The 23,110-nt window shown below is 45.8% G+C and overlaps 1 protein-coding gene across 3 annotated transcripts in view; it reads left to right on the top strand.

The window, feature by feature from the left end:
* Positions 1 to 23,110, top strand: part of HDAC5 (histone deacetylase 5) — a 148,452-nt gene that overhangs the window by 62,507 nt on the left and 62,835 nt on the right. For 2 of the 3 annotated variants that reach the window (XM_063959909.1, XM_063959908.1), the window contains exon 2: positions 1,723 to 1,890. The exons of the other annotated variant lie outside the window; for it this stretch is intronic. In XM_063959909.1, coding sequence (XP_063815979.1) covers positions 1,869 to 1,890 — 22 coding nt within the window. In that variant the 5' untranslated portion in view covers positions 1,723 to 1,868. The remainder of the gene's footprint in view (positions 1 to 1,722; positions 1,891 to 23,110) is intronic. 3 annotated transcript variants of the gene reach the window in all.

Below are 23,110 nucleotides of genomic sequence, written 5' to 3'. Positions count from 1 at the left end.
CATCAGGTCCTTTAGCCCGCTTGGATCTAGCATCTACCCTAACCCTAACCTCCCCTGGGTGTGGCCCCTGTTCTTTGGGTGCAGGGGGATCCCTTGGGGTGAGGTAATCAGCCTGGTGTCACCCCTGTTTGGTACTGTATCATATAAAGGGGAAGTGATATGGGGTGGAATGCCCTCGATGCCCCCCAAACCCCCCCCCCCCCCTCCCTTTATAGAGGAGCATGGTGCTTTCAAGAGGATCATGTGTGCTGGGAGAGTGTGTGTAAGCCTTGGAGGGGGTTGTCAGTGAGTGATAAGAGGGGGCAGAGGCATGTGGGGATAGTGCTGCCTGCTACAATGAATCGGGTGGTTGGGCACACACTAACTGGGGGCTTGCTTGCTACAATCAGTGGGGGGCGGCTGTGGATTGTTTGAGGAAGGGGGCACCAAATCTGTGTCTTGCTTAGGGCCCCATTAGATCTTAATCCGCCTCTGCTTTCTCTGTCCCCATTTTTTTCTCTTTCCATACTCTCTTTTTCTTAGTCCCTTTCCCTCCCCATTTGCATTTATATTAATACTGGTCCAGCACCGGAATGTTTGTCTTCACTGTGTGTAGGCGCTGTGTGTACTCTATCTTTAAAATATTGGCACTGCACTGCTTTGTGTAAAGGTTACCCAATTAAAATCCTGAAAGTAGGTCCAAAAATTCTACATCAGTGGCATAAAACATTCCATTCAAGTGAAGCATGATCCAAACAGTGGTATGTTTGTGTATAAGAGAAAACCTCTGGGATTTGTATTTCATATTTTTCCATGTACCTAAAATCATGAACTTTTAAAATGCCAAAAGAGCCAGCGATACATAGCTGAACAAAAGCTGTGGCTTACATTTGTGAGTGTATATCTATTTATATACACTACTGACGTGTATGCAGCCGCGTTGCAGTGACTGGCGATAATATATCATTGCCTCCCTGTTTGCGTATGTCACAGTCAGGGAAATTTCTTCATCTGCATTATTTTTGTGCTCCACTGTTGTCAGCTTGTTTTTCACCATTTCACTGTCTGGGCTTATACTATGTTCCTGTCATTTTGACTCCTCCATGTTCTTTCTTTTCACATCTCTCTCTGTTCCTGCTTCTGTCTGTTTCTGTTGCATGTCCATTCATGATTCACTCTGTGTACTCCATTCATACTTTTCTCTCCCTCCCTCCTTTCTTCTCTCTCTCTCTCTCCATTCATACAGCTCTCTCCCTCCCACACTCTCTGCGTTTTCTGAATCTTAATGACTGAGCTGGTGCTGAGGGTCACAGACGCATGGAGACGTGATCTCCAAGCAGTATGGGGGTGCAGGCAGCCTTAACCCTCCGCTGCTAGATGAATACAAAAACATTGCAGAGGGACAGTCAGTGCAATTCCTTTTCTTCCTATTGTTTCATATAATTTTCCTCTATGAGCTACATAGCTATATGAAACAGACAAATAGTATAAGGTGTCTAATTCTATATCTATATATATCTATATTTATTTATATATATATATATATATATATATATATATATATATATATATATATATATATATAAATATCTCACCCCTGTCCCCTTCCACTGCAGTAAACCCTTGCTCAAAGCAACATTATTCAATAAATCCTTCTGTTACATTATATAACCAATTATTAATATGTATAACCTCTCCCTATACGCATCCCCTGCTATTCTGACATTTTTCTTTAAATTACAGCAACACAAGCCTTGTGATGCGCCTAGTGGACCCATTCTGCTAACGCTGCCGTCTTTGTGTCACCCTAAAAAAAGTGCTGGGCAGTGGAAATCCAGGGTGGGGGTCCTTGTCCCCTCTTCGTATCTGTCCAACTTTTGGACATTGCAATGAACCTTCCAACCCAGTCAGGTAAGTGTTGGGTGGGGATTAATTAATGATAAATGAACAGTAAAGGGCTAGGGCAACATATTATTATTATTATTATTATTATTATTATCAGCATTTATATAACACCAACATGTTGCTCAGTGCTATACATTCTTTATTCGAGCAGATCAACCCTTCCCAGAGGAGCTTAGAAACGAATATCCCTATCATAGGCCAGCAAACACATAATGCTCTGTTTATTAATAGGGGCTGCAACCCTTTGTTTGGTATCGCTGCTTCTTGCACCAATACATACTCAGGTACCACTGTTATTCATAAATACTTACCATCCTGGTGATCATTGCCTCCCTCCTCTGTAATCTCTTCTTGGTTACAGGCAGCCTAACGCTGCTGGTGAAAGCTTAGCATCAAATGATAATATGCGGCAGTTATCTGCACATGCGCATTGATTCATAATCTGGTGGTCATACAGCAAATCCTCCCCGATTTTGCTGATCTACACTATGCCATCTCAAGATGCAGTTTCCTAGCAGTGAAAATCTAGGATTTTGCTGCTTGATAAATTGCCTGATTCCACTATTCCCATAGAGGTTTGTGGAAATGGTGGGAAGTGCAGGTAAATGTGTTAAGGCTGTAGAAGTTTCTGATTTACCATAAACCCTTTGATAAATGATTTGAGACAGTAAAGCGCCTATTCACTGGCGTATCTATAATGGGTGCAGTGTGTGCGGTGCACACGGGCCCCTGGGTCCAGAGGGGGCCCACACTGCACCCATTTCTTCTATACTTACCTTTCCGGCATCCATCGGAGACTGTGTGTGGTCCCCCTCCTCTCCTGTAGCCATCACCACCGCTGCTAGTGCACTGACCACGAGAGACTCTGCGGCTGCCATTTTACGGAGTCTGCACACCGGTGCCCTCCTCTCTAGAAACGCTGCTGCGCCTATTGTGTGGCAAAAAATAGGCTCTTCACTGCTTCATAAATAAAGCCCGCAAACACAGTGATGCTAATTTAATCAGATGCTAGTTATAGCTTATACCCCTTTTAAATCTCCAATGCCGCATCCTACTCGGAAATTGGAAATGGGTCCTTCCCGGGTGGGATCCGGCATTGGAGCCTCTGCGCTGGCTTCCCGACCCGGCAATATGTCAGGTTGGGTGCCATAGTGGCGGGAGGTGTAGTCAGCAGCGGGGCGGGGGTGGAGCTCATCTCCGTGCCGCCTCTCCCTATATAGGAAACGGGTGCCGGGTCGCATTGACCCGGGAACCCGTTTACACTGCCACTGACACGTATTCAACCTGAGAATAATACCGCTTTCAGATCGCAAATGCCGGATCCCACCCGGTAAGAGAAACGTGTCCTTACCGGGTGGGATCCGGCATTTGCTCTCCTTTGCTGGCTTTCCGACCCGGCAATATACCGAGTCGGTTGCCATAGCAGCGGGAAGGGGGGGGGGTTGCAGCAGCAGCGGGGGTAGAGGCGGCACTGGGAGATGAGCTCATCTCCTGCGCCGCCTCTCCCTATGCTGTGAATGGGAGCCGTGTCGCATCGACCCGGCTCCTATTCACACTGCGCCTGACCCGGTATTCAACCCGGGTATAATCCTTCTTTTATACCGGGTTGAATTACCGGGTCAGACGACCCGCTAATTCTCAGAAAGTGCTTTCCCATCGCACACTGACCGGGTTATTTGTGCGATGTGAAAGGGGTATACCCCTTCTTATTACCCGGGTTGAATTACCGGGTCTCCAAGACCCCTTTCACGTCGCACACTGACCCGTGTCAACCCGGCAATATGCCGGGTCAATACCAGGTTATTTTTGTGATGTGAAAGGGGTATTAGAAAGAGGGTATATGTGAAAGGGGTATTAGAAAGAGGGTATATGTGAAAGGGGTATTAGAAAGAGGGTATATGTGAAAGGGGTATTAGAAAGAGGGTATATGTGAAAGGGGTATTAGAAAGAGGGTATATGTGAAAGGGGTATTAGAAAGAGGGTATATGTGAAAGGGGTATTAGAAAGAGGGTATATGTGAAAGGGGTATTAGAAAGAGGGTATATGTGAAAGGGGTATTAGAAAGAGAGTATATGTGAAAGGGGTATTAGAAAGAGGGTATATGTGAAAGGGGTATTAGAAAGAGGGTATATGTGAAAGGGGTATTAGAAAGAGGGTATATGTGAAAGGGGTATTAGAGTACAGACACTAGAAATGCCACAGCTATGGTGATCAGTCAAACCCATAGTAACCAGCCAAGTACCTGGCATGCTAAAAAGTGATATCTAGTTACAATATCGCATAGCTTCTTGCACCCCAGTGGGGATAACTTGAGGGTGCAACTACTGGATAATATATAAAAGCGACCATTTGAAAGGAATGGGAATTGTGTATTATTTAGGTACTGATGGAGGTCACCTGTCCAAAAAGAAACTATTATATATGCTGTATAATAAATACATAGACTAAGAATAGATTAGGAGCAATGAAAGATGATATATATTTATAGGAATGAAGTTACAGTCTCTGATTCCTAGGGCTTACATATCGCGCAAAACATATGAGAATTGAAGGGCTCAAGTGCTTGTTCTTTGTACTCTGGTTGAAGCACAAATCATTGCTTAGCACTTTGTTAGCCAATAGATATGAATGAAATCATGTAACTGTGTACGCAAATAAGAAAATAAGTAGTAGTAACAATGTAATACCTTTAAGATGTTTGCGCTACATCAGGCAAGTATCTAATTCTGGTCACACAAGTGGTATTATCTGCTGTAATTGGCCCTTATCTCAAAACTTCCCCAGTGCATGCTGATGATCTGATGGAAACTGGTTAGATCATTTTCATATAAATTGGTTAATGTGGTCCACAGATTAATCTGACTGGGTGGCTACCTGCTGCCCACACTAATGAGCCCCTGTGACACAGGCAGAGTTTGGGCTCCTTAGCAGAAGGGCATAATGGTAGAATTACATATAATATTTGTATCCAAATTGTATGCAAGCCTGTCACTCAATACATGGTTATATCAGCAATTCATATGCTAATAGCAGGTCTCCAGGTCTCTACTGAGATCTTCATCTTAATATTCCAAATCCCAGTTATAAAGCAATAGCCATCCACACTACATTGATCTATCATTCGGGACAATCCGAGACAATATACTGTATGCTTATTAAATACTACCCTCTACCAGACTTGCACCATAGGGTAGATATACTTTCTAACAGTGTTTCCAAGAGTTCTCAATAAAAATGAAGAGCCCTCTTTTCTCAACACTGGAAGTTGTCTGCTAAAAAGGAATATGTTAACAAGGCATTGACAATACATTTGTTTAGTATTTATTAACTTTAGTATTTGGCAGTACGGTCTAATGGTTATCATTACTGCCTCACAGCACTGAGGTCATCGGTTCAATCCCCACCATAGCCTTAACTGTGTGGAGTTTGTATATTCTCCCCGTACTTGCATGGCTTTCTTCTGGGTACTCTGGTTTCCTCCCACAATCCAAAATATACTGGCAGGTTAATTGGATCCCAACAAAAACAAATGAACCCTAGCATGAATGTGTATGTGTATACATGTGATAGGGAATATAGACTGTAAGCTCCACTGGGGCAGGGACTGATGTAAATAGCTAAATATTCTCTGTAAAGCGCTGCGGAATATGTGTGCGCTATATAAATAACTGGTAATAAATAAATAATTAAATTATTATTTGTTTGTTAAAAATTGTTAAAAAGCATGTAATAGCTTTGTGAATTATGCTGGGCATACATGCTACAATTATCTGGCGGACCTGCCCGATATCAGAAGGTTGGCCAGATAATTGTAGCGTGTATGTGGCCGAACGACCTGAAAATATCGATCGGGCGTGTCATATAGTACAGCAGGCCCCTCCAATACGATATTTTTTATGTGTCATGCCGGCCTCATTGGAGAGTGTATGCCCTCCCGCGGCTGACCGAAGGAATGGTGAAATGTCTCCACCACAGTGTTGGGGCACCGATATCATGTGACATACATTGTGAGAGATCTCCCAGTGTATGTTCCCGATATCGGCAGTGGCAGATAAAATGCTTGTCGGTCAGACAGGCATTTTATCTTCCTGTGTATGCGTGGCAATACACTTGATGACTAGCTTATTACAATATGTTGTAGTATGATCTCCAGAGGTATTTATCACAATAACATAGATCTTGATGGAGCACAGAAAATGATCTAGAATTGCTTAACTGTTGGGTAGTAAGACCTTTCTGTTGTTTTTTCACTTGTGGTCTAGTGCACATAAGTGTTTTCTCAAGCTTTGAACCAAATGGACACAGGGGCAGATGTACTAAGCCTTGAAAAGTGATAAAGTGGAGAGTGATAAAGTACCAGCCAATCATCTCCTTACTGCCTTGTTATATGCCCTGTTTGAAAAATGACAGGAGCTGATTGGATGGTATATTATCTCTCTCCACTTTATCACTCTCCAAGACTTAGTACATCTCCCCGTGTGGCATAGAGAGCCGTTGCCCTCTATGTTGCACTGGGTATCCAGTCTCTAGGTCGACAAGACTTAGGTCGACAGTGTCTAGGTCAACAACTATTGGTCGACAGTAAGTAGGCTGACATGGTTTCTACTGTAGGTCGACAGGGACTCTAGGTCGACACGTTCTAGGCGAGCGAAGCGAACCATGCGAGGGGACACAGTGTACTAATTGGGGTTCCCTGTCACTTTACGAAGAAAACTACACCCAAAAAAGTGAAAAAACTCATGTCGACCTTATGTCATCCTTATGTCATGTCGACCTAGTACATGTTGACCTAGAACCCATGTCGACATAATTACTGTTGACCAATAGTGGTCGACCTAGACATTGTCGACCTAACTCTTGTCGACCCTCCATACCACATCCATTGCACTGTATCTGATATCTGTGTGGATGCGATACGGAGATCAGTGGATCTCTATGCCACACTCTGACCCATTTGTAACACAGCTGGAGAAGTCACTTTTATGGACAATTACAATAAGATATTGCATCATTCTGTGTTTTCTTCTCAGGGGATAGATAAATACTGCTCTGTATGCAAATATGGCTTGAAAGCTGTTTAGCACAAAGCTCTATTATTGCTCCCAGGTGGATTCCTCCCCATGTCACTACTCTCCCACCTTACAAGTGGACCTGAAGAAAAGAATTAGGTCCAAAGCGAGTATAGAGCATTACTTGGGACACATTACCTTTTTTAGCATTTTCATTTGATAACTCTTCTACTTTTAATGGTTTCCCTCTGCAAGGATGGATTAGGCTTCACTGTATTCAAAACTTGCACAGTTTATGTAGGTGCAACCTTTAATTATTGTATCTATTGTATCCAAATCTCTACATCTCAAAATAAGAGACATCTCAGGGTTGCATAAATGCACTGGCGTGCCAGCCCTGGGGATACTGAGGGTGCTTTAACACCTCCAAAATTTGAGCTTTTAGTAGCCATTTTCCAGTCATATTTAGATCACCCCTAATAATTTTAAATGAGGTCCTATGTCTTTTCAAACTTCACTGATTCTTGCTTGCATCTATCAGTTCTGCTATCCTCCACTAGAGGCCGATGTTGAGTATAGAATGAAAAAAAAAGAACCCCACTTTTGCCTACATAATGAGCTCATCCCAGCAATATAGACACATCTGTGATTACTGCAAGTCCCTTCCCTATGCTGTTACGTCTGGTTCCCTCAGTATTATGCATCTGCTTCCTAGATTTCAATATGAGTCAGGTTTAAAGGGATCTAGTATAATAACATATGTTCAAACATTAGAGACGAACGCTGAAACAAATGTAAACTGAATGTAAACATGCAAATAGAAATTTACATATGGCAGTAAGTCATAACAGTATTGCTAACTTGTGCTACTACCCAGGGACAAAGAAGTGTTTGCTTACACAACATACAGTGTATATCATTATAACATTTGCTGTTAAAGGGGCAGTATCACTTTTGCACATCCTTATTTTTGTGATACTTCCGACTTAAACAGCTGTAAATATTGCAGATAAGAATGATACCATACAGTCCTTGTTTCCAGTCCTCTAAAGTTTCCAAGGTTCTTTTTTATTAGTAGGGTGCAAATGCAGAACTTGCAAGGGGGAGGGGGTCCATATATGTGAGATACATATATATATATATATATATATATATACATACACACATTTATTTAACTTGTACGCTCAGTATATTAGTGTGCTCTGTGTGTACCTTGTCAATAACAACAATTAGTTAAATCACCCTGCATTTAAAATACGCAATGCGCAGCATGCCATGCAGGGGTGTTGAACATCCAACCTCAAACACCATAGTTAGACACTTAACACATGAGCTGTTTGCGCCTGCATAGGAACTCTGGTAAGTCTAACATACTGTATGAAGCTAGGTACAAATGTTAGTTTAAACCAGGGGTGGGGAACCTTTGGCCCTCCAGCTGTTGTTGAACTACACATACCAGTATGCCCTGCTACAGTTTTGCTATTTGGCCATGCTAAAATGGTTGCAGGGCTGTGTAGTTCAGCAACAGCTGGAGGGCCACAGGTTCTCCACCTCTGGTTTAAACTATTGCAGCTAAGCTGTTCTATATAATGTGCAGCCACACTTGTATTGTTTCACTGTAATGAACATTGTTCCACTTATACTATTTCATGGACAGACGGCCTAATTTAGATCTGATCAAAGATGTGCTAAATTAAATTAAGCACATCTACGATCAATTTCACAGACATGCGGGGGGACGACCAGCACAGGGCTAGTCCGCCCCGCATGTCTGGCCCTACCCCCACCCCCGCACAGGTACAAAAGCATCGCCCGGATGCAATGCTTTTGTACCTAACGAGTAGCTCCCTGCCAGCACAGCTCCTGCACGCCGGCAGGCCGCTATTCGCCGCATCCCGGGTTGCAGTGGCTGCATGTGACATCACGCAGCCGCCGTGGCGCCCATCCAATGGTCCGGACACACCTCCGTTGTCCGGTCCATTCCCCACCAACGTCGTTCTAACACCGTTGGCATGCCCCCTCCTGCCCTGCGACCGCCTCTGCCTGTCAAACAGGCAGAGGCGATTGCAGCCCTGAGATGCAGATAGCATCTCACTGGGCTTCCGGGGTGCACTCGCGCAGTGCGGCCGCTGTGCATGTGCACTCCACAAAGTGATTCAGACTGCGATCGCTACCGCTGCGATGCAGTCTGAATTACCCCCAGAGTTTGACAGCTTAGGGGGGAATTCAGTTGGGCACGAGGGTTAGCAAGGTAATAAACCTTGCGAACCTCGTGACCAATTTTGGATTAAAGTGGAAATGCATTATCCAATTTTAAAAAAGCGGTTGCTGGGTTTTCAGCACTGAAAAACTTGCGGCACCAGTTTAAAAATAAAATGATACTCACCCCTCCATTGGTCTGCGTGGTCTCCCCTTCATTTTTGCCACTGGGGTGGGGGATGCTGGGTAGCCCTGGGGCTGCTGGGAGGCTCAAGGGCCTTTGGGAGGGAATTCACAACACGGGGAAGGGGGGTTCGGGTTCACACTCATACGCTCTTACACAACTCATAGACACTCACAGACAGTTGCAAATACTCACACGCACTCACCACTCACATACTCACTGCTGCTGCAAGAAGGTCACCGCATCCCATTTTCAGTCCTGCAATTGAATAGGAAAACCCCGCAGGTGCTGGGAAAAACCCTGCACCACAGGGTTTTTCAAATTTCCCATCCTCAGTTTATCATCTTGCATCCAACACTGCTTACCATAGACGAATATAAAGTTAGACAGTGTAAATGCTGGTAAAAGGCTTTGTCACAGCTGTTTGCTATTTAACAAAGTGTTAATGCGGAAGAAAGCAGAAATTTCTCTGACGTTACCTTTATCTTAGCAGCTTATGGGTATATTCAATTAGTGCTGACTTTTCCGATGGTCGGAAAATCGGCATTAATTTGCAGTGGCAAACGCAGGATTTGCATGGGGGGGTTTCCAGAACTGGGTGGAGCCAATCACGGGGGTGGGGACTGAGGTGACCCAGTATATGCTGGGTCCGTAAAACTAGTGTGTGTGTGTGTGTGTGTGTGTGTGTGTGTGTGTATATATATATATATATATATATATATATATATATATATATATATATATATTTATACATATACATATCTACACATAGAAATACTGTGTGTATATACACACACACACACACACACACACACACACATATACACATAGCATATTAAACATGAATACATATATATATATACATATATATATATACACATACAGTACACGTATATATACACATGTATATATATCATATGTGTGTGTGTGTGTGTGTGTGTGTGTGTGTGTGTGTGTGTGTGTGTGTGTTGTATATGTATGTATGTATGTATGTATGTATATACATGTGTATATATGTATGCACATGGATATATATGTACTATAATTAAAATAAAGTAAACTTTTATTGCATTTACAAGTGCCACCAGGAAGACAGCAGGCTGCAGAGGACGCTAGACAGCCATTAATAATACTCATGCAGCTAAAAAAAAATATTTTTTTTTTTTTTTTTTTTTTTTTAGTGGAGGGGGGTTTCTGGGTGCTCGGAAACCCCCCCTGGGTGCGCCACTGATTTGATCTGTGAGTATCTAATAACGATTGTTTTCACCCATTTATGAATCCATTTTCGCCCATGCCTTTTCGTTTAGTTTTTTGTCGATCGGCATGGGCGAAAACGGACCCAAAAAACTGTTGAAAACGCCCGCAAATTTGACAAAACATGTTGATCGGCAGCAAATTCGCTGTTTCACGTGGTTTTCGCCCGTGTGGATTTTTCGACCGGTCGAAAAAACGGCACGGGCATTGAATAGTTCAAATGTCAATTCGACCTAAAAACGGGCGAAAAGTTAAGTTTTTTTCGACTGGTCAAAAAAACGGCACTAATTGAATACCCCCCCATGTCCCTCTCCATTTGCCTCTTTGGTAACGGCATATGTTTTCCGTTTATTAAGCAGCGAAAAGCAAAACTATGTCAGAATGGTGTTAGCTTGGTCTGGTCAGTGGGTCCATCAAAGTGAAAGAGCCTTTGCTGGGTCCAGGGTCAAAAAACGATGTACATGCACGGACTATAGCATGGCATGCTCCATTCTTTTGACCAATGGGAAATCAGAGCCCACTTTAATGATCAGTATGCAAAGGATGGTGTTGTGTATTGTAACCGTCATTTACTCAAAGAATATGCATTAGTCATTACATCTATTTCATGGTGTTTGTTCTATGACATTTAATGGTGACCTCCAATGTGCATATTTTTACTATCTATGTATGATAATATTTATTTTTAGGACTGCCCTTGGACTATGTTTTGTCTGTAGCATACTGAAATGTTAGACTATATGGGTTGTTATTTTTCCCCAGTTGTATCCCCTATATTAGTTGGACTCTGCCTGATTGCTCTTTATATATTCTCTACTAGTAGTTTAATGATTTATTATTAGTTCTAGCTTAAAAAAAATATATTACCTCTGAAGCTGAGTGGCCTGGATATGAAAGGGTTAAAAGTGTAATGTAACACAGTGGTACATAGAAGCAGCAGTGATTGCTTTAATATGGTAATCCCCAAAAAGGGGCCATGGCTTGCCGGAAAGGGGGTGTGACCTTGCGGAACTCTCCCGTTATGTCACTATCAGGGACATGGCCTCGCAGGAAGTCCCTCGGTCACATCACTCTGGGGGCATGCCTAGCATCCTCTGAGTTGCTACACTGCCCTCGGAGACTGTGACTGTACTGCCGTCTCCTTCTCAGTGACAAGAGCCGGGCACTGCAAGTAGGGAGGCCAATCCCAGGCATCGGGATTGAAAAATGGCCAATCCCGGGCTTTTAACTATGTGGCCGCCCTCTCACCCCGCCCCGCACACATAACTCACCAAATACCGAAGGCGGGCGGGTGGGGAACATCCTCTGCTCTCTCCTGGTGGCTCCCAGCGACATATGACAGCGCAGCATGGCCTCTCACGGGAGCCGGAAGAAGGAAGCCAGGCAGCGTCTGAGTGCCCTGTGGACACTCAACGCTGATCCCTCAATCCCCAGGATTGGAGCGCGGACGTTTTTGGCTCTAAATCCCGGGATCTCGCCGATCCCGGGATTGGCCACCATAACTGCAGGAGAATGTCACACTGCAGCACTGGAAAGATGACTTCCGGTGAGAGCTTTTATCTCCAAATGGAGAAAACTTGAAACAGTGGTGAATCTTGTTTAGTGGCTGGCTTGCCAAAACTCCTCCAATAACGCATCGACAACTCTTCCAGGAAGTCAGAAAAGAACCCAGACGAATATCTAAGGAATTGCAGGCCTTGCTTGCCTCAATTAATGTCAGAATCATGCTTCCTCCATAAGAAAGAGACTAGGAAAAAATGGTATCCATGGGAGAGTTGCAATGTGAAAATCACTACTAACCAAAAGTAACAAAAAGGGCGGTATCCTATTAGCCGCGGTAAAACATTGGGCAGGAGAAATGGATGTTTTTCACTATTTTTCCTGATGTTTCACCATTTTTACATTTATTTGATTGCCTGAAAAAAAAAAAGCCTTTTCTCACGAAAACACACAGGTTCAGTAAAACCTGTGTTCTTGAAAACAGAGTTGTTACCATGGATTTGGTGTCGCTGATAAGGCTGCGGCTCACATCGGTTGGGATAGCCCTGGATGAGACCTTTAGCTGTGGTAATTCACCATAGCTAATAGGATACTGACCATCGTCTAGTCTCCTATTTGCCCAAAAAGCAAGTTGATAACCCCCAAGCCTTTTGGGCTAATGTTCTGTTGCCTGATAAGTCAAAATTGAATTTTTATTTTTCTCTGACGTCCTAGTGGATGCTGGGACTCCGTCAGGACCATGGGGAATAGCGGCTCCGCAGGAAACAGGGCACAAAATTTAAAAGTTTGACCACTAGGTGGTGTGTACAGGCTCCTCCCCCTATGACCCTCCTCCAAGCCTCAGTTAGGTTTTTGTGCCCATCCGAGCAGGGTGCAATCTAGGTGGCTCTCCTAAAGAGCTGCTTAGAAAAAGTTTGTTAGGTTTTTTATTTTCAGTGAGTCCTGCTGGCAACAGGCTCACTGCAACGAGGGACTTAGGGGAGAAGAAGTGAACTCACCTGCGTGCAGGATGGATTTGCTTCTTAGGCTACTGGACACTAGCTCCAGAGGGACGATCACAGGTACAGCCTGGATGGGTCACCGGAGCCGCGCCGCCGACCCCCTTGCAGATGCCGAATAGAGAAGAGGTCCAGAAACCGGCGGCAGAAGACGTCTCAGTCTTCATGAGGTAGCGCACAGCACTGCAGCTGTGCGCCATTGCTCTCCGCACACTTCACACCAGCGGTCACTGAGGGTGCAGGGCGCTGGGGGGGGCGCCCTGGGCAGCAATGTAATATACCTATTCTGGCTAAAATATATCACATATAGCCCCTGGGGCTATATGGATGTATTTAACCCCTGCCAGGTTCCAAAAAAACCGGGAGAAGAAGCCCGCCGAAAAGGGGGCGGGGCCTATTCTCCTCAGCACACAGCGCCATTTTCCTGCCCAGCTCCGCTGCGAGGAAGGCTCCCAGGACTCTCCCCTGCACTGCACTACAGAAACAGGGTAAAAACAGAGAGGGGGGGCACTTATTGGCGATATTTATAATATTTGAGCTGCTATAAAGGGAACACACTTATTAAGGTTGTCCCTATATATATTTATAGCGCTTGGGTGTGTGCTGGCAAACTCTCCCTCTGTCTCCCCAAAGGGCTAGTGGGGTCCTGTCTTCTATCAGAGCATTCCCTGTGTGTCTGCTGTGTGTCGGTACGTGTGTGTCGACATGTATGAGGACGATGTTGGCGTGGAGGCGGACCAATTGCCTGTAATGGTGATGTCACCCCCTAGGGAGTCGACACCAGAATGGATGGCTTTGTTTATGGAATTACGGGATAGTGTCAGCACGCTACAAAAGTCGGTTGACGACATGAGACAGCCGGCAAACCAGTTAGTACCTGTCCAGGCGTCTCAGACACCGTCAGGGGCTGTAAAACGCCCTTTACCTCAGTCGGTCGACACAGACCCAGACACTGACACTGAATCCAGTGTCGACGGTGAAGAAACAAACGTATTTTCCAGTAGGGCCACACGTTATATGATCACGGCAATGAAGGAGGCTTTGCATATCTCTGATACTGCAAGTACCACAAAAAGGGGTATTATGTGGGGTGTGAAAAAACTACCGATAGTTTTTCCTGAATCAGAGGAACTGAATGAAGTGTGTGAGAAGTTATTGGCATTATACCCTTTCCCGCCAGAGGTTAGGGCGCGCTGGGAAACACCTCCTAGGGTGGATAAGGCGCTCACACGCTTATCAAGTTAAAGGATGCATTTCTTTATATGCGAGATGCACAGAGAGATATTTGCACTCTGGCATCAAGAGTAAGTGCGATGTCCATATCTGCCAGAAGAAGTTTATGGACGCGCCAGTGGTCAGGTGATGCGGATTCCAAACGACATATGGAAGTATTGCCGTATAAGGGGGAGGAATTATTTGGGGTCGGTCTATCGGATCTGGTGGCCACGGCAACGGCCGGAAAATCCACCTTTTTACCCCAGGTCACCTCCCAGCAGAAAAAGCCGCAGGCTTTTCAGCCGCAGTCCTTTCGTTCCTATAAGAACAAACGAGCAAAAGGACATTCCTATTTGCCCCGAGGCAAAGGAAAGGGTAAGAGACTGCAACAAGCAGCTCCTTCCCAGGAGCAGAAGCCCTCCCCGGCTTCTACAAAGGCGTCAGCATGACGCTGGGACCTTACAAGCAGACTCAGGGGCGGTGGGGGGTCGCCTCAAACATTTCAGCGCACAGTGGGCTCACTCGCAGGTGGACCCCTGGATCCTGCAGGTAGTATCTCAGGGTTACAGGTTGGAATTCGAGAAGTCCCCTCCTCGCCGTTTCCTAAAGTCTGCTTTGCCAACGTCTCCCTCCGACAGGGCGACGGTATTGGAGGCCATTCACAAGCTGTATTCTCAGCAGGTGATAGTCAAGGTACCCCTCCTACAACAGGGACAGGGGTATTACTCCACGCTATTTGTGGTACCGAAGCCGGACAGCTCGGTAAGACCGATTCTAAATCTAAAATCTCTGAACCTGTACATACAAAAATTCAAGTTCAAGATGGAGTCACTCAGAGCAGTGATAGCGAATCTGGAAGAAGGGGATTTTATGGTGTCCTTGGACATCAAGGATGCTTACCTTCATGTTCCAATTTGTCCTTCACACCAAGGGTACCTCAGGTTCGTGGTCCAAAACTGTCATTATCAGTTTCAGACGCTGCCGTTTGGATTGTCCACGGCACCCCGGGTCTTTACCAAGGTAATGGCCGAAATGATGATCCTTCTTCGAAGAGAAGGCGTCTTAATTATCCCTTACTTGGACGATCTCCTGATAAGGGCAAGATCCAGAGAACAGCTGGAGGTCGGAGTAGCACTAACCCAAGTAGTGCTCCAACAACACGGGTGGATTCTGAATTTTCCAAAATCCCAACTGATCCCGACGACACGTCTGTTGTTCCTAGGGATGATTCTGGACACTGTTCAGAAAAAGGTATTTCTTCCGGAGGAGAAAGCCAGGGAGTTATCCGATCTAGTCAGGAACCTCCTAAAACCAGGAAAAGTATCTGTGCATCAATGCACAAGAGTCCTGGGAAAAATGGTAGCTTCTTACGAAGCGATTCCATTCGGCAGATTCCATGCACAAACTTTTCAGTGGGATCTGCTGGACAAATGGTCCGGATCGCATCTGCAGATGCATCAGCGGATAAAATTGTCCACAAGGACAAGAGTGTCTCTGCTATGGTGGTTGCAGAGTGCTCATCTGTTAGAGGGCCGCAGATTCGGCATACAGAACTGGGTCCTAGTGACCACGGATGCCAGCCTGAGAGGCTGGGGAGCGGTCACACAGGGAAGAAACTTCCAGGGCGTGTGGTCAAGCCTGGAGACGTCTCTTCACATAAATATACTGGAGCTAAGAGCAATCTACAATGCTCTAAGCCTGGCAAAACCTCTGCTTCAGGGTCAGCCGGTGTTGATTCAGTCGGACAACATCACGGCAGTCGCCCACGTAAACAGACAGGGCGGCACAAGAAGCAGGAGGGCAATGGCAGAAGCTGCAAGGATTCTCCGCTGGGCAGAAAATCATGTGTTAGCACTGTCAGCTGTGTTCATCCCGGGAGTGGACAACTGGGAAGCAGACTTCCTCAGCAGACACGATCTGCACCCGGGAGAGTGGGGACTTCATCCAGAAGTCTTCCACATGATTGTGGTCCATTGGGAAAGACCAATGGTGGACATGATGGCGTCCCGCCTCAACAAAAAACTGGACAGGTATTGCGCCAGGTCAAGAGACCCTCAGGCAATAGCTGTAGACGCTCTGGTAACACCATGGGTGTACCAGTCAGTGTATGTGTTTCCTCCTCTGCCTCTCATACCAAAAGTACTGAGAATTATACGGCAAAGGGGAGTAAGAACGATACTCGTGGCTCCGGATTGGCCAAGAAGAACTTGGTACCCGGAACTTCAGGAGATGCTCACGGAAGATCCGTGGCCTCTACCTCTAAGACGGGACCTGCTTCAGCAGGGACCGTGTCTATTCCAAGACTTACCGCGGCTGCGTTTGACGGCATGGCGGTTGAACGCCGAATCCTAAGGGAAAAAGGCATTCCGGAAGAGGTCATCCCTACCCTGGTAAAAGTCAGGAAGGAGGTGACTGCACAACATTATCACCGCATTTGGAGAAAATATGTTGCGTGGTGTGAGGCCAGGAAGGCCACGACGGAGGAATTTCAACTGGGTCGATTCCTACAGTTCCTGCAAACAGGATTGTCTATGGGCCTCAAATTAGGGTCCATTAAGGTTCAAATTTCGGCCCTGTCGATTTTCTTCCAGAAAGAATTGGCTTCAGTTCCTGAAGTCCAGACTTTTGTAAAAGGAGTACTACATATACAGCCCCCGGTTGTGCCCCCAGTGGCACCGTGGGATCTTAATGTAGTTTTGGATTTCTCAAATCCCATTGGTTTGAGCCACTCAAATCGGTGGATTTGAAATATCTTACATGGAAAGTAACCATGCTACTGGCCCTGGCTTCAGCCAGGAGAGTGTCAGAATTGGCGGCTTTATCGTATAAAAGCCCATATCTGATTTTCCATTCGGACAGGGCAGAACTGCGGACGCGTCCTCACTTTCTGCCTAAGGTGGTTTCAGCGTTTCACCTGAACCAGCCTATTGTGGTGCCTGCGGCTACTAGCGATTTGGAGGATTCCAAGTTGCTGGACGTTGTCAGAGCATTGAAAATATATATTTCAAGGACGGCTGGAGTCAGAAAATCTGACTCGCTGTTTATACTGTATGCACCCAACAAGCTGGGTGCTCCTGCTTCTAAGCAGACGATTGCTCGTTGGATTTGTAGCACAATTCAACTTGCACATTCTGTGGCAGGCCTGCCACAGCCTAAATCTTTCAAGGCCCATTCCACAAGGAAGGTGGGCTCATCTTGGGCGGCTGCCCGAGGGGTCTCTGCATTACAACTCTGCCGAGCAGCTACGTGGTCAGGGGAGAACACGTTTGTAAAATTCTACAAATTTGATACCCTGGCTAAGGAGGACCTGGAGTTCTCTCATTCGGTGCTGCAGAGTCATCCGCACTCTCCCGCCCGTTTGGGAGCTTTGGTATAATCCCCATGGTCCTGACGGAGTCCCAGCATCCACTAGGACGTCAGAGAAAATAAGATTTTACTTACCGATAAATCTATTTCTCGTAGTCCGTAGTGGATGCTGGGCGCCCATCCCAAGTGCGGATTGTCTGCAATACTTGTACATAGTTATTGTTACAAAAAAATCGGGTTGTTATTGTTGTGAGCCGTCTGTTCAGAGGCTCCTACGTTTGTCATACTGTTAACTGGGTTCAGATCACAAGTTGTACGGTGTGATTGGTGTGGCTGGTATGAGTCTTACCCGGGATTCAAAATCCTTCCTTATTGTGTACGCTCGTCCGGGCACAGTATCCTAACTGAGGCTTGGAGGAGGGTCATAGGGGGAGGAGCCAGTTCACACCACCTAGTGGTCAAACTTTTAAATTTTGTGCCCTGTCTCCTGCGGAGCCGCTATTCCCCATGGTCCTGACGGAGTCCCAGCATCCACTACGGACTACGAGAAATAGATTTATCGGTAAGTAAAATCTTATTATTACCAGTTATTTATATAGGGCACACATATTCCAAAGCGCTTTACAGACAATATTTTACCCATTTACATCCCTGCCCCAGTGGAGCTTACAATCTATAGTCCCTAATAGAAGGGGACAGGGGGGCTGCACAAGATATATGAGTTATATTTAAAAATTATTACCTTTATTTCAAAATGATGTTACAATAACGATGGGTATAACTGTTCCCTACAGTGAGTAGCCAAGAAAGTTTCTCACTAGGAAAACACACAATTTAGGACAATTAGTGTTTAAAAATAATAACAGTACCAGTGCCTAAAAGACTACAGATAGCTTTCTAATTGTATTTAAATAAGATATCTCGGTTGGTATATGTACCAACGTGATTGTTTGATTTCTATTGTCGCTATCAGGTAGCCGATTTTACCTATTTATAGATTTGGAATAAAGTTATCACCTCTGTAAATTTCACTGTCACTATATCAGGTATTAAAATCTGTTAATTATTGAAGCAAATTCATGAAAATTTAATAAGTATTTTTGAAAGGCTAACTGTTTGACTAAAATTATGTTTTCCAAGTGAGACACGTTCTCGGCTACTCACTGTAGGGAATTATATTTCTCACCATTTGAACATAATTTCAAAATAAATGTAATAATTTTTATTATTATTATTATTATTATTATCCTTTATTTATATGGCGCCACAAGGGTTCCGCAGCGCACAATTACAGAGTACATATGCACATAATCAAAACAGGAAAACAGTGATTTACAGTTGAAGACAATATAGGACAAGTACAGGGTAACTAAGCATAACTACACGAGTAAACTACAGAGTTAAATTTCAAGGTGGCCAAAAAACTGCAGGATTTGGGCAGTTGAGGATTATTAACGTAAGAAAAGGATAAGCATATGAGGGAAGAGGGCCCTACTCGTGAGAGCTTACATTTTAAAGGGGAGGGGTAGACAGACAGGGGTGACACAGATGGGGTAGACCGAGCATGGGACAAAGGGTTAGGCTGAGATTTGGCTGGGTTTGGTAAAGAAGTGGGTCTTAAGAGCCCGTTTGAAGTTCTGAAGAGAGGTGGAGAGTCTGAGGGGGAGAGGTAAAGATTTCCAGAGAAAGGAAGCAGCACGTGAAAAATCTTGGAGATAGGAGTGGGAGGAAGTAATCAGAAGACAGGAGAGTCGGCGTGCATTAGCAGAGTGAAGAGGACGGGTGGGAGAGTAAAGGGGAGATAAGGTCAGAGATGTAAATGGGAGAGGAGTGGGTGAGTGTTTTGTAAGTGAGTGTGAAAAGTTTGAATTGGATTCTGAAAGGGAAGCCAGTGAAGGGCTTTTAGGAGAGGGGAGGTGGATGTAGTGCGTTTGGTGAGGAAGATGAGCCGGGCTGCAGCATTGAGGATAGATTGGAGCGGAGAAAGGTAATTGTCAGGGAGGCCAGTTAGGAGGAGATTACAGTTGTGCAGTCTGGAAATAATCAGTGAGTGAATAATGGTCTTAGTGGCATCCTTGGTGAGAAAAGGTCTGATCCTGGAAATGTTTTTGAGATGAAAATGACAGGTTTGTGAGAGGTGCTGAATGTGTGGTTTGAAAGGGAGGGAGGAGTCAAGGATTACACCAAGACAGCGTACTTGGGGGCTAGAGGAGATAGTGGCCCTTAGATTTGGCTACATGGAGGTCATTGCAGACTTTTGTGAGGGCAGTTTCAGTGGAGTGGAGAGAACAGAAACAAGACTGGAATGGGTCAAGCAGTGAGTGAGAGGAAAGAAAGGTGTGAGGCGATTATAGACAATACGCTCAAGAAGTTTGGAGGCAAAAGGGAGGAGAGAGATGGGTCGATAGTTGGAGAGAGTGTTTGGATCAAGGGTAGGTTTTTTAAGAATAGGGGAGACAAGAGCATGCTTGAAGGCCGAGGGGACAGTGCCTGATGAGAGGAAGAGATTGAGATGGTGGGCAAGATGGGAACAGGCAGAAGGAGAGAGGTAGCGGAGGAGGTGGGAGGGGATAGGGTCAAGTGGGGAGGTTGTGGGGGGTGGGGGAGGAGCGGATGAGGGCCATGACTTCCTCACCAGATACATGGGAGAAAGATGTCAGAGTTGATAAGAGGGAAGGGGAGCGGTGGTGGCTGGTTGCTGGTCTGGTGGGATGTGATGTCCTGATGTATGGAGTCAATCTTGGATGTGAAATAAGTGGCAAAGTCAAGAGCAGACAATGAGGAAGGGAGAAGAGGTGGTGGTGGGCAGAGGTGGGAGTTAACAGTGGCAAAGAGGCGCCGGGGGTTGGAAGACTGGGTAGAGATTACATTTTTTAAATATAAATCATTAAAACACTCTAATCCTACCACATGTACACACAAACTAGGGTTAATTTTTTGCTATTCTTTTGTTGTATTTCTTTTTTAATCTCTTTTATAAAAGTAGATGGGCAAGTAAAAAGTACAGACATAAAGATAGTGTATCAAAATTGAACAGTAGATCCAGGGCCGGTGCTAGGTGTTTGGCGCCCTCCTGCAAACTATCAATTTTGTGCCTTTCTATAAATACAAATGTGACCGATCTCATCCTCACTGTTGTAACTAGACATTTTGGTGCCCCCCCTCCCCCTCAAGATCCACAACATGGACAGTGTGTGCCAAAGGCAGGCTGCAAAAATATAGGGGCTAAAAAAAATTCCGTAAAATATAGCGGCGTAAAATAATTACGATGCACAGTAGTCTCCATTATTCAAAATTACGCCACACACAGTAGTACCACTTATATACATTACGCAAGGTAGAGTCCCTTATATACATTACTCCAGATAGAGCCCCCTTTTACATATTACACCAGGTAGAGCCAGTCGCACATTATTCCAGGTAGAGCACCCTTTTACAAATTGCGCAAGGTATAGTCTCCTTTTTACAATGCCAGGTAGAGTCCCTTTTACACATTGTGCCATGTAGAGCCCCTTTTACAATGCCAGGTAGAACCAGTCACACATTATTCCAGATAGAGCACCCTTTTACACAATGCGCCACGTAGAGTCCTCTTTTACACACTGAGCCAGGTAGGGCACCCTTTTACACATGCCACTTCCCCCAGCACACATTACTATGAACCCGCCTTCCCCAGCACATATTAATATGACCCCGTCTCCCCAGTACAGTAGTATTCGCTAGTCAAATTACACCACATAGTAGTGTCCGTTAGTCACATTACACCACATAGTAGTGCCCGTTAGTCACATTACACCACATAGTAGTGTCAGTTAGTCACATTACACTGCACAGTAATGTCCGTTAGTCACATAACACCGCACAGTAGTGTTCACTAGTCACATTATACCGCATAGTAGTGTCCGTTAGTCACATTACACTGCACAATCTTGTCCGTTAGTCACATTAAATAGCACAGTAGTGTCCGTTAGTCACATTACACTGCACAATAGTGTTCGTTAGTCACATTAAATAGCACAGTAGTGTCCGTTAGTCACATTTAATAGCACAATAGTGTCTGTTAGTCACATTACACTGCACAGTACTGTCAGTTAGTCACATTACATTGCACACTAGTACCCTTATACATGTTACACCACACAGGACAGCCGCTTATACATGTTACGCCATAGTAAAAGCCTCTAATACATGTTACGCCACAGTAGAGCACCTTATACATGTTATGCCAGGCAGAGCTTATTATACACATTATGCCAGGTAGAGCCCATTATACACATTATGCCAGGTACAGCCCATTATACCATGTACAGTCCATTATACACATTATGGGGGTCATTCAGACCCCACCACATTAGTGGCCCGCAGTGCAGTTTGCCGGTGGCAGCAAACTGTGCATGCGCAGTAGGCATATACATTGCGGTTGCATCCTGATGGATGCAACTCTAATGTGATTGACAGGCGACAGCGCGGCAGGGTTAAGCCGTTGCGGGGGAGGTGACAGAAAAAACGGGGGCGGGCTGGGACCATTTTCGGGGTGGCTGCATGACGTCACACACAGCCGCTTCGTTCGAAAAAAAGGCTGCTGACAGTGCAGCCAGGCTGCGCTGCCAGGGGTCAACCTTAGATCAAATGCAATGTAATTACGGATGCATCAGTAGGTGGCGCTACACATGCTGGACAGCCTTGCTTTGTGCTGGGCGGCCCTCAGCATGTGCAGAGATGAACGTAGAACTCGCTGCGTATGCAGCAATCTGCGCTCATCTCTGAATGACCCCCTATGCTAGGTACAGCCTTCATTACCTCAACAATGCGGCCCTGGTACCTGCAGGAGGTCCCGGCTCGGGTGCTGCTCCTCCTCTCCCTTGTCTGGTTTCTCGCAGGCTCCGTTATTCCAGTGGCTCTGTAGGATGTTGTCAGTGACCCCGAGAGGGGGGGAGGGAGCGGGTACTAATCACCCGGGCCTGGGACTGATGGAGGGGCCCTGGTCTGCTGCACTCCCACCCCCCTCCCACCTTACTGGGCAGCTGCATCAGCTCTCATCTTGGCAGCACAGCACATGCAGTGTGCTGTGGGGCAGAGGGGCTGCTGCTGCTGCTGCTGAGCCTCTGTTCCTGTATGGGTGGGGGGGGGAGTGATCACATTAATCACACTCCCCCGTCGAATTGGCCCTGGCTAAGGGCTGGGGGCTCAGGGATCGGGCACTGCAGGCTGCACCCACCCTGCTCGGCATTGGAAATATTGTTTTTTATTACTTTTTCCATAAAGGGGCGTGGCCATGGCTCCTGCGATTAGGTCATGCCCCCAGACCTCTAGGTAGCACGGGATGTCGGCGGCAGCAGCGGCGCTGTATGTGGGCTGAGGCCGCACACTGCGTGCTCTCGCTGGGGAGGACGAGGGGGAGGGAGCCGCGCTGTAAGCTGCCAGCGCCGCTACCTGTCATCCTGTGTGACAGGCACAGCGGCAGTCGGCAGCAGCAGGGATGTAGAGCAGGGAGAGTGCCTCTTCAGCTGCGCGCCTCCCTGTACTGCATCCCTTTGCTGAGCGGCTAGCGCCGGCTCTGA

The sequence above is a fragment of the Pseudophryne corroboree genome, chromosome 3, assembly GCF_028390025.1.
Source record: "Pseudophryne corroboree isolate aPseCor3 chromosome 3, aPseCor3.hap2, whole genome shotgun sequence".
In the NCBI taxonomy this organism is placed as follows: Eukaryota; Metazoa; Chordata; class Amphibia; order Anura; family Myobatrachidae; genus Pseudophryne; species Pseudophryne corroboree.
Note: the sequence above shows the minus strand (reverse complement) of the source record. Positions and strands in the feature narration are given on the sequence as shown.